General features: G+C 37.9%; 1 protein-coding gene across 1 annotated transcript in view; it reads right to left on the bottom strand.

Annotated features, from left to right (window-relative positions):
* GALK2 (galactokinase 2) overlaps positions 1-11,723 on the bottom strand; it is a 155,260-nt gene extending 143,537 nt beyond the window's left edge. Inside the window, exon 1 of the mRNA XM_051980609.1 lies at positions 11,512-11,723. Coding sequence (XP_051836569.1) covers positions 11,512-11,564 — 53 coding nt within the window. The 5' untranslated portion in view covers positions 11,565-11,723. The remainder of the gene's footprint in view (positions 1-11,511) is intronic.
* Between the last annotated feature and the right edge of the window lie 461 nt (positions 11,724-12,184).

Genomic DNA, 12,184 nt, shown 5'->3' with positions numbered 1-12,184 from the left:
CACTTAACCCAGAAGTGTCAGCCAAAACAAGATTAAAATGTAATTTGGAGGGAGCAGTGGATGGAACACTACCTCTGAAGTCAGGAGGATCTGACTTATAATTCAGGCCTCAGACACTTAACACTTACTTGCAGAGTGACTTGGGCGCACTTAATTCCAATTGCTTCAAACAAAAAACAAAAATATCTTTAAAAGATCCACCTATTATGGAGAGCAATTTGGAACTATGCCCAAAGAGCTATGAAACTGTTCACCCACTTTGATCCAGCAGTGATACTACTAGGATACTACAAGGAAATCATAGAGGAAAAAAAACCCCATGTGCAAAAATATTTGTAGCAGATCTTTTTTGTGATAGCAAAGAATTGGAAAATGAGTCTACTCAGACTTAGCTGCTAAAGGTGGAAGGTGCCAGCACTTGGGGAAAGTTCTCCTCCTTTTATGGGAAGATTTCTTTGAAACTAACTATCCTTGGAGAATAACTCCCTTATTAACTCTTGTAGCTAAGAAAATACATTTTTCTCTAATCAATTATGCCCATCAATTGGGGAATGGTTGAACAAGTTGTGCTATATGAAAGTAATTGTTCCATAAAAAATGATGGACAAATTTATTTTATTTTATTTTTTTTTTTTTAAGTTTTTTTATTTAATAATTACATTATATTGACACTCATTTCTGTTCCGATTTTTTTCCCCTCCCTCCCTCCACCCCCTCCCCTAGATGGCAAGCAGTCCTTTATATGTTGGATATGTTGCAGTATATCCTAGATACAATATATGTTTGCAGAACCGAACAGTTCTCTTGTTGCGTAGGGAGAATTGGATTCAGAAGGTATAAATAATCCGGGAAGAAAAACAAAAATGCAGATAGTTCACATTCGTTTCCCAGTGTTCTTTCTTTGGGTGTAGCTGCTTTTGTCCGTCATTTATCAATTGAAACTCAGGTCTCTTTGTCAAAGAAATCCACTTCCATCAAAATATGTCCTCATACAATATCGTTGTCGAAGTGTATAATGATCTCCTGGTTCTGCTCATTTCACTTAGCATCAGTTCATGAAGGTCTCTCCAAGCCTCTCTGTATTCGTCCTGCTGGTCATTTCTTACAGAACAATAATATTCCATAACATTCATATACCACAATTTACCCAGCCATTCTCCAATTGATGGGCATCCATTCATTTTCCAGTTTCTAGCCACTACAAACAGGGCTGCTACAAACATTTTGGCACATACAGGTCCCTTTCCCTTCTTTAGTATTTCTTTGGGATATAAGCCCAATAGAAACACTGCTGGATCAAAGGATATGCACATTTTGATAATTTTTTGGGCATAATTCCAGATTGCTCTCCAGAATGGTTGGATTCGTTCACAACTCCACCAACAATGCATTAGTGTCCCAGTTTTCCCGCATCCCCTCCAACATTCATCATTATTTTTTCCTGTCATCTTAGCCAATCTGACAGGTGTGTAGTGGTATCTCAGAGTTGTCTTAATTTGCATTTCTCTGATCAATAATGATTTGGAACACTCTTTCATATGAGTGGTAATAGTTTCAATCTCATCCTCTGAAAATTGTCTGTTCATATCCTTTGACCATTTATCAATTGGAGAATGGCTTGATTTCTTATAAATTTGAGTCAGTTCTCTATATATTTTGGAAATGAGGCCTTTATCAGAACCTTTAACTGTGAAAATGTTTTCCCAGTTTGTTGCTTCCCTTCTAATCTTGTTTGCATTAGTTTTATTTGTACAAAGGCTTTTTAATTTGATGTAATCGAAATTTTCTATTCTGTGATCAGTAATGGTCTCTAGTTCATCTTTGGTCACAAATTTCTTTCTCCTCCACAAGTCTGAGAGATAAACTATTCTATGTTCCTCTAATTTATTTATAGTCTCGTTCTTTATGCCTAGGTCATAGACCCATTTTGATCTTATCTTGGTATATGGTGTTAAGTGTGGGTCCATGCCTAGTTTCTGCCATACTAATTTCCAATTATCCCAGCAGTTTTTATCAAATATTGAATTCTTTTCCCAGAAGTTAGGGGCTTTGGGTTTGTCAAACACTAGATTGCTATAATTGACTATTCTGTCTTGTGAGCCTAGCCTTTTCCACTGATCCACTAATCTATTTCTTAGCCAATACCAAATGGTTTTGGTGACTGCTGCTTTATAATATAATTTTAGATCAGGTACAGCTAGGCCACCTTCATTTGATTTTTTTTTCATTAGTTCCCTTGAGATTCTCGACTTTTTATTGTTCCATATGAATTTTGTTGTTATTTTTTCTAGATCAATAAAATATTTTCTTGGAAGTCTGATTGGTATAGCACTAAATAAATAGATTAGTTTAGGGAGTATTGTCATCTTTATTATGTTCGCTCGGCCAATCCAAGAGCACTTAATATTTTTCCAATTATTTAAGTCTGACTTTATTTGTGTGGAGACTTTTTTATAATTTTGCTCATATAATTCCTGACTTTCCTTTGGTAGATAGATTCCCAAATATTTTATGGTATCAACAGTTATTCTGAATGGAATTTCTCTTTGTATCTCTTGCTGTTGGGTTTTGTTGGTGATGTATAAAAATGCTGAGGATTTATGGGGATTTATTTTGTAGCCAGCTACTTTGCTAAAATTATGAATTATTTCCAATAGCTTTTTGGTAGAATCTCTGGGGTTCTCTAGGTATACCATCATATCATCTGCAAAGAGTGATAGTTTGGTTTCCTCATTGCCTACTCTAATTCCTTTTATATCTTTCTCGACTCTTATTGCCGAGGCTAGTGTTTCTAATACGATATTAAATAATAATGGTGATAGTGGGCAACCTTGCTTCACTCCAGATCTTACTGGGAAAGGTTCCAGTTTTTCCCCATTGCATATGATGCTTACTGATGGTTTTAAATATATGCTCCTGACTATTTTAAGGAAAAGTCCATTTATTCCTATGCTCTCAAGTGTTTTTATTAGGAATGGATGTTGGATTTTATCAAATGCTTTTTCTGCATCTATTGAGATGATCATGTGGTTTTTGTTTGTTTGGTTATTGATATAGTCAATTATGCTAATAGTTTTCCTAATATTGAACCAGCCCTGCATTCCTGGTATAAATCCTACTTGGTCATAGTGTATTATCCTGGTGACAATTTTCTGTAATCTTTTTGCTAATATTTTATTTAAGATTTTAGCATCAATATTCATTAGGGAGATTGGTCTATAATTTTCTTTCTCTGTTTTCAGCCTACCTGGTTTAGGTATCAGTACCATATCTGTGTCATAAAAGGAGTTTGGTAGGACTCCTTCAATCCCTATTTTTTCAAATAGTTTATATAACATTGGAGTTAATTGTTCTTTAAATGTTTGGTAGAATTCACATGTAAATCCATCTGGTCCTGGGGATTTTTTCTTAGGGAGTTGATTGATAGTTTGTTCTATTTCTTTTTCTGAGATGGGACTGTTTAGGATATTTACTTCTTCCTCTGTTAGTTTGGGCAAGCTGTATTTTTGGAGGTATTTTTCTATTTCATTTAAGTTGTCGAATTTATTGGCATAAAGTTGGGCAAAGTAACTCCTAATTATTGCTCTAATTTCCTCTTCGTTTGTGGTGAGTTCTCCCTTTTCATTTTTAAGACTAACAATTTGATTTTCCTCTTTCCTTTTTTTAATCAGATTTACTAAGGGTTTGTCTATTTTGTTGGTTTTTTCATAGAACCAACTCTTAGTTTTATTAATCAATTCAATAGTTTTTTTACTTTCAATTTTATTGATCTCACCTTTTACTTTTAGAATTTCAAGTTTAGTGTTTGACTGGGGGTTTTTAATTTGTTCCTTTTCTAGCATTTTTAATTGCAAACCCAATTCATTGACCTTCTCTTTCTCTATTTTATACAAATAGGCCTCTAGAGATATGAAATTTCCCCTTATTACCGCTTTGGCTGCATCCCATACATTTTGGTATGATGTCTCATTATTATCGTTTTCTTGGGTGAAGTTATTAATTATGTCTATGATTTGCTGTTTTACCCAATCATTCTTTAGTATGAGATTATTTAGTTTCCAATTATTTTTTGGTCTACTTCCCCCTGCTTTTTTGTTGAATGTAATTTTCATTGCATCGTGGTCTGAAAAGGATGCATTTACTATTTCTGCCTTACTACATTTGAGTTTGAGGTTTTTATGTCCTAATATATGGTCAATTTTTGTATAGGTTCCATGAACTGCTGAAAAGAAAGTGTATTCCTTTCTGTCTCCATTACATTTTCTCCAGAGATCTATCATATCTAGCTTTTCTAGTATTCTGTTTACCTCTTTGACTTCTTTCTTATTTATTTTCTGGTTTGATTTATCTAATTCTGAGAGTGCAAGGTTAAGATCTCCCACTATTATAGTTTTACTGTCTATTTCTTCTTGCAGCTCTCTTAGTTTCTCTTTTAAGAATTTAGATGCTACCCCACTTGGTGCATATATGTTTAATATAGATAGTGCTTCATTATCCATGCTACCCTTTAGCAAGATATAGTGTCCTTCCTTATCTCTTTTAATTAGGTCAATTTTTGCTTTAGCTTGATCTGAGATCAGGATGGCTACCCCTGCTTTTTTGACTTCACCTGAAGCATAGTAGATTTTGCTCCAACCTTTTACCTTTAACCTGCATGTATCTCCCCGCTTCAGGTGTGTTTCCTGTAAACAACATATTGTAGGATTCTGGCTTTTAATCCATTCTGCTAACCGCTTCCTCTTTATGGGGGAGTTTACCCCGTTCACATTTATGGTTAGAATGACCAATTCTGTATTACTTGCCATCTTGTTAACCCCGGTTTATGCTTTCCTCCCTTCTTTCCCCTTTCCCCCCTTCCAAGTATTAAGCTTGTGAGCACCCCTTGCTTCTCACAGCCCTCCCTTTTTAGTGTCCCTCCCCCCGCCTTAGAGTTCCTCCCCCTATCTTACCCCTTTCCCTCCCAGTTCCCGTATTCCCTTCCGCTTAGCTTATTCCTTCCCTTTCCACTTTTCCCTTCTCACTTTTCAATGAGATGGGAGAAGTTTCACCATAGATTGAATATGTCTTAAGATTTTTCACTTAAAGCCAATTCTGAAGGCAGTAAGATACCCACTATATTCATCCCCCTCCATTCTTTCTCTCAGATATAATAGGTTTCCTATGCCTCTTCATGAGATGTACTACCCCCACTTTACCCTTTTTCTGGTACAATGTCCTTTCCACATCAATTTCTAGAACAAGGTATACATGTATTCTTTATACATCTATATAGTCAAAATATAGTTCCCAAGATTAATCTTTACCTTTTTAGATTTCTCTTGAGTTCTATATTTGTAGATCAAACTTTTTGTTAAGTTCTGGTTTTTTCATCAGAAATAGATGAAATTCGCTTACTTCGTTGAATGTCCATCTTCTTCCCTGGAAAAAGATGCTCATTCTCGCTGGGTAAGTTATTTTTGGTTGCATACCAAGTTCCTTAGCCTTTCGGAATATCATATTCCAGGCCCTTCGATCTTTTAATGTGGATGCTGCCAGATCCTGGGTGATCCTTATTGTGGCTCCTTGATACTTGAATTGGGTTTTTCTAGCCGCTTGCAATATTTTTTCTTTCATCTGAGGGTTCTGGCATTTGGCCACTATATTCCTTGGTGTTTTGATTTTAGGATCCCTTTCAGTGGGTGATCGATGAATCCTTTCAATGTTTATTTTTTCCTCTGTTCCTATGACTTCTGGGCAGTTCTCTTTGATAATTTCCTGGAAGACAGTGTCCAGGCTCTTTTTTTCATCATGTTTTTCTGGGAGTCCAATGATTCTCAGATTGTCTCTCCTGGATCTGTTTTCCAGGTCTGTTGTCTTCCCCAGAAGGTATTTCACATTTTTCTCCATTGTTTGATTTTTTTGGATTTGCTTGACTGATTCTTCTTGTCTCCTCGAGTCATTCAATTCCACTTGTTCAATTCTGATTTTCAGTGAAGTATTCTCTTCACTCACTTTTTTAAAATCTTTCTCTAATTGTCCAATTGAGTTCTTTTGTTCTGTGGAATTTTTTTCCATTTCGCCAATTTTGTTTTCCAGTTCACTAATCCTATTTTTCAAGGATTTTACTTCTTTATCCACTCTCTCTTTAACTGACTTCTCCAGGCTCTTTTGCCAAGCCTCCCTCTCCTTTCCCAAGCTTCCTTCTCCTTTTGCCAAGCCTCACTCTGCTTTCCCCATTTTTCTTCTAGCTCCCTTGTGAGAGCCTTTTTAATCACTTCTATGAGGTTCATCTGTGCTGAGGAGCAGACAATCTCCTCCTTTGGGGAATCACCTGGGGACTGCCTGTTTTTAGTCTCCTCAGGATTTAGAGTCTGCTCTCTATCTGTGTAGAAGCTGTCTAGGGTTAAAGTCCTCTTCAGCTTCTTGCTCATTCTGTCTATTAATCAGAGACAAACTACCAAAGAAAAACAGAAAAAACTGGAGTCTTTCTTTGGGGGGGGGCTGGGTGTGTTATCGAGCTTCCTCTACAGACTGCAGGTGGCAGCAGTGAGGCACTAGCAGGACTGTGCTGCGCCTGCGCTCTGAGATCCCAAAGCGTGCTGAGTCACTGAGGGGGGGGAAGGGGGGGGCGGCCAGGTCCTGAGAGACTCCAGCTGTTTGCGGTTGTGTTCTTCAGCCCCGGTGTTTTTAGCTTCTCTGCTGGGCTGTTGACTTGCTGCAGGTTCCAAACCTGTAGCGAAGCTCTCCCCGCAGATACAGCTGCGATCACTCCCCACCCCCTCTCCAGTCTGCTCCCGTGCTCTCACTGCCGCTGCCCGCCGCCTGCGCCCGATCTAAAACCGCCCCAGCCCTCCAGTAAAGACAGACCTTTCTTGGCGGATCTCAAGGATGGCTTCTCTTGGTAACTATTTGTGGGTTTTTTTCAGTCAAGCATTGATTCAGAGGCTTGTAATGAAGTGGATAGTGAGAGAAAGCGCGGAGCTTATGCAACTGTGAGCCTCCTCTCCGCCATCTTAACCGGAAGTCCACAAATTTATTTTAGAAGGGCCATAGATTTCTATAAACTGATGCTGAGCAAAACAAGCAGAATGAAGAATACATTGTACAGTAACAGCAAGAATGCGTGATGATCAACTATGAAAGACTTGATTTTTCTTGGTGGTTTAGTGATCCAAAGCAATCAAAACAGACTTTGGATAGAAAATGTCATCTGCATCCAGAAAAAGAACTATAAAGATCGAATATAAATCAACATATGCTATGTTCACTTTTTTTTGCTTTCTGTTTTTTTATCACCCATGGTTTCTCCCAACATGATTCATAAAGCAATGTGTATTAAAATAAATAAATTGGGGAAAATGCAGTTTGGAAATGTTTAACAAAATAAAAATAAAAAAGATGTCAATTTGCAGATTTCAAAGATGCTATGTAGCCCCTAGGAACCTGAAATCTAATATGAATTCAGGTTCTCCTGACTATCCACTATGCCATCCAGCTTGCTCCCCTAGAAATCCATTCTATGTGACTGGCACTGAGGGAAAAGTGAACTAATAAAATTATCCTCCCCAAAAGGTAACTTTTGTATGTGTTCTCCACATACACCACTGATAAAATATTACTCCCCACCAGAGACTGACTTTGACACTTTTCCATTAAGTCTCCTTGGTTTTTATATCCTTTATCAAATTTCCTAGTGTTGCGCCAAGAACTTTCCTGATATGTTTGTATAACACATAGATTTTTTTCCTCCATTGCAAGAGACCTGCTCCAAACCATACTGCTCCATGTGGTTCCGTAGCAGCCTTAAGTATAAATTGAGGGTCATCTCCTGTCACCCTGATCTATATCCAATGGGTAAGTTCTCTTACCTTGGTGGTATACTTTCTAGAGATATCCATATTAATAATGAGATTGACACATGCTTTGCCAGAGCTAGCTCAGTGTTTTGAAGGCTCCAAATGAAAGTGTGGGAAAAGAGAAGTATCAGACTGACTACCAAACAGAAGTCATGTTGACTTCATTGTTGTATGCCTGTGAAACCCGACCAGCACCAAGCCAGGAAACTAAATCACTTCCATTTGAATTGTCTCAGGAAGATTCTGAAGATCACCTGCCAGGATAAGATACCAGACATTGAGGTTCTTTTTCAAACTGAACTGCCAAGAATTCCAACTCTACTGCAGAGAGCATAGCTCTATTGGGCTGGCCACATTGTTTGAATGCCAAATGTACGCTTGCCAAAAAGATAGTTTTCTAGAGAGCTCACACAGGACAAGCATTCATAAGATGGTCAGAAAAAGCGATATAAAGACACTCTCAAAGTCTCCCTTAATAACGTTATAACTGATTGTATGACATGGGAGACTCTGGCACAAGACTAGCCAGCATGTCTAAGTGCTCTATGAGTAGAGCAGAATTGAATCAGTCCAGAAGAAATGCAAGATGTGCAAAGTTAAAGTCTACCCCAAATGTCCATGTGGACTATTTCTGTCTAATCTATGGCAGAGCATTCAGAGCTAGTATAGATCTGATTAGCTATAGTTGAATCTATTATAACTCTAACATACTGATGTCATTTTGGTCTCTTCAAGAACAAAGGACAACCAACCAACCAACCAACCAATATCTGGCCACTGGACCCAGATGGCAGTAGAGGAGAAAGCAAGGCTTGATGACTTTACACTGCTTCCCTCACTTAAATCTAATTCATTTGGATGCCATGATCTCCCTGATGCCATAGTCCTACTCAAGAACAAAGGACAAACTACAACAAAAAACAACAATTCCCCCAATGAACTACAACACTAGCTGCGGCCATTACTGTATTTCAGTGTCTCATTTTCACTTATTGGCATAAAAAGGCTTAAGTGCTAAAGGTGGAAGATGCCAGTAGCTTGGGAATGTTCTCCTTCTTCTATGGGAAGATTTCTTTGATTTAGGAAAACTAGCTATATTAGGAAAGTAACTCCCTTATTTATCTCCTGTAACTAAGAATATACATTTTTCTTCAACACATATTTTAATCACCTATGTTTAATGAACAATATCTTTCTTTTCTGTTTCATACAATGCTACATTTAATAATGTTGGGATATTAATATTCTCTTAAAAATATACATATATGTACATATGTATGTAGGGAACTTCTTCCAGGTGTTCTCCACTTTATTATCTCCTTGATTCACTTTTGATTCCTTACCATTATCATCTCAAGAACCCAGACTGGTCAATACTGACTTTCTTGAGTACCCCCAAAAAGTTCCATTATAATACCACTGATAATATATCATCAGTGCCACCAGAAAATTCTCCAAGGGTTTAAATTGTGGAATAGTTGTTGATCTGCAATATTAGAAAGAATTGCCTATATTTTGAAATCCTTAGTAATAAAATTCTTCATATGTATGGGTGATTAGTGTCCTTTCACCACATCCAACTGAGTAGTATATGGATTCCCCAACATAGGGAGCCAGGGATTTCAAACTCCTTTGATAGTTCTTAGAAAACCAAGAATCATAACATTTTGCAAAATTATTAAAGATCCTATCTGAGCACCCCACAATTATCTTTTCTCTCTAAAAGTGAGATAAAACCTGTCTTTTTCAAAGACTCAGCTTTATCTTTGTTCCTTTCTTTTACCAGTCAAAGAAAACACAGACATTTCCAAAAAAATAAATGGAAACTTTTGACCAGTAACTACAAGATTGAAATAGATCAAATTTCACTCTTTTCTTAACACAAGCAAAAGTGCATCATCAACAACCTGTAAATTGAGAATATGAAACTCATGCATTCACTCCTTAATTTCCAGAGTGATAAATAGTTTATTGATTTCAAGGCAAGGATTTTATTATATGAAGAAGTCTATGAAAAAAACTGCACACATTTCTATAGTGCTTTAAGACATAGAATCTGAAACCATAAACACTGGCTCTTTGACAATGGGCAAGGCATTTAACCTGAGGTTGAGGGTCTTCATCTGTAAAATGGGGGACAAGAACTGCTATATCTACTTCCAAGGTTGTTATGAAACTAAAATGAAATGAAATGAAATAAAACACTTTGCAAATTTTAAAGCACAATGAAAATGTCCACTGTTATTTTCTACAATATCTCTGTAAGATCACTTTAAATATTATTACTCCCCTTTCATAGATGAAGAAAAAGAGGATACATAGTTTGTCCCTGAACACAAAACTAGAAAATGTCAGTTCAAAATTTGAATCCCAGTCTCCCACATAACTCCAGCATTCTCTCTACATTACCCACTGCTTTTTCATGCATTCACAAATGCACAGAAAGATGGAATGGGGCTCCACGAAATAAACTTGTGTCAGATAAAGAAATCTTTTATTACAAACTTCATAGCAGTACTCTGAACAATTGCTTGGCTTATAAAGTGATCATAGCTTTTCTAAACTTTAAAAATCAGCTCCAACAAATAAAAATGACACATGAGTAAATAGGTCATCTGACTATACTGTATGTTTTCTTCAGAGGCAAAAATCCTTTTCTCTGCAAAAGCTATCAGCCAATTTCTATGTCATATCTCCAATCTGTCCTTAATCTAAATGTTCTTCCTTGGGATCATCAAACTGCCCAGGTGAAGCCAGTTTAAATTAGTAGGCAGAAACTATTTTAGGAGTCTGAAGACCACTAGTTCCTATAATTTTTTTTTTATGAAAATATAATAGGCTCAGCAAGCCATCCTTAAAACCACCAGTTCATGACTGTGAAGTGAAGCTTTATCACATACTCAAAACTTCAAATTATCTAATAATCAATCCAGAATCACCACTTTTCCATAGTTCGTGAGTTGTTGGGACTAACAATCAAAAAATAAAGTTTTCTGAAATTAACTTGGTTCTCAAAAGAGAGGTTCTGTCAAATGACAGAAACTGTATTCAGTTTGGGGGTCTGCTGGAAATCATTTCAGATGGGTAGAGCTTGTGCTTAGCTGTCACAGCCTTCAAGAACCTACTTCATAACAAAGAATCTGAATTGGACTTTAGAAAAGGATGGGTGTTTTTTAATCTCTCTCTCTCTCTCTCTCTCTCTCTCTCTCTCTCTCTCTCTCTCTCTCTCGCTCTTTTTTTTTTTTTTTTTTTTTTTTTTTTTTTTGGGCATTCTTCCTAAAAGCGTAAGGGGCAGGGAGAGGGGAGGGAAGAGGGGAAGTAATAATTTCAGCTAGGATGGACTTGCACATGGTCCACCTACAAAAGATAAAAAGAGAAGGGATGGAATAAGAGAGAAAACCCATTGTTTCTGCTTTAGTGTACAAGTCCCCAGCTCTCTCATCCATTTTCCTGATTGCGAAAGAAAAGAGGAAAGAGAAGGTTGACTGCTGCCCTGTCATCCGGCACAACAGGCGAGAAACCTTTAATTATTCCACTAAGTCTTGACAGAGACTAAATGCAACATTCAGCAAAGGAAAGTTTGGGCAGCTGTGACCTCGAGTAAAGGTCAAAAACAATACAAAACCAAAAAAAGCCAGAGCCAACAGTTCAAGGCATGGGATCCCCATTCTCCCACCTGGGATGCTCTGCCACCTGGATCAGACGGGTGCCAGGTTCTTCCGCAGCCATTACTCCGGTTTCTCTCTTCAACCGCTTCCACTGGCAATGCAAAAAATCACGGGATTGGCAGAGGCTTAAAAGCTTCTTCCTTCCGGGCACTATAGGCAGGACTTCGCGGAAGTCCGTCGACTTGGAGTGGGCTAGTTCTGCAGCTCGCTGCTCCTCCCCAAACCCTCCTCCACAGGATTCCCTCAGTCGGCCCTCCCGCCCCCCAGTCAGGTGCAGCAATGTAGATCTCAGCTGACGTTTGCGTTCCAGGAGTCCCTGCGTAAAGTACTCGTGGAACTGACGAATCACTTCCCTGGTGCACTCCCAGGATGAAGTCTGAATTATCTCCCCCACCTCCACCACAAAATTACACATCTCTGACCCATTGGTTGCAATCTGCACCGCTCCCTTCAGCATTTATTTCTGTTCAAGAAAAATATTGGTTGAGGTTGCAAAGCCTGTAAATGAGTTATTCCACCCCCAAATCAAGAAATGGGTCCAGCAGAGTGCAAAAGAAAATTTGCTTCAAAGCATACGGGGGTGGGGGGTGGGAGGGGGAATGGCATCTGTACTGTGTAGTGATGCTTGTGAAGTCATTAAAATTTAACATTCGACGTTCAAAATTTCTGCAAAAAGAGAAA

This window comes from Antechinus flavipes, chromosome 2 (genome assembly GCF_016432865.1).
Source record: "Antechinus flavipes isolate AdamAnt ecotype Samford, QLD, Australia chromosome 2, AdamAnt_v2, whole genome shotgun sequence".
Taxonomy (NCBI): domain Eukaryota; kingdom Metazoa; phylum Chordata; class Mammalia; order Dasyuromorphia; family Dasyuridae; genus Antechinus; species Antechinus flavipes.
The sequence above is the reverse complement of the archived record's forward strand: the minus strand, read 5'-3'. Positions and strand labels throughout refer to the sequence as shown.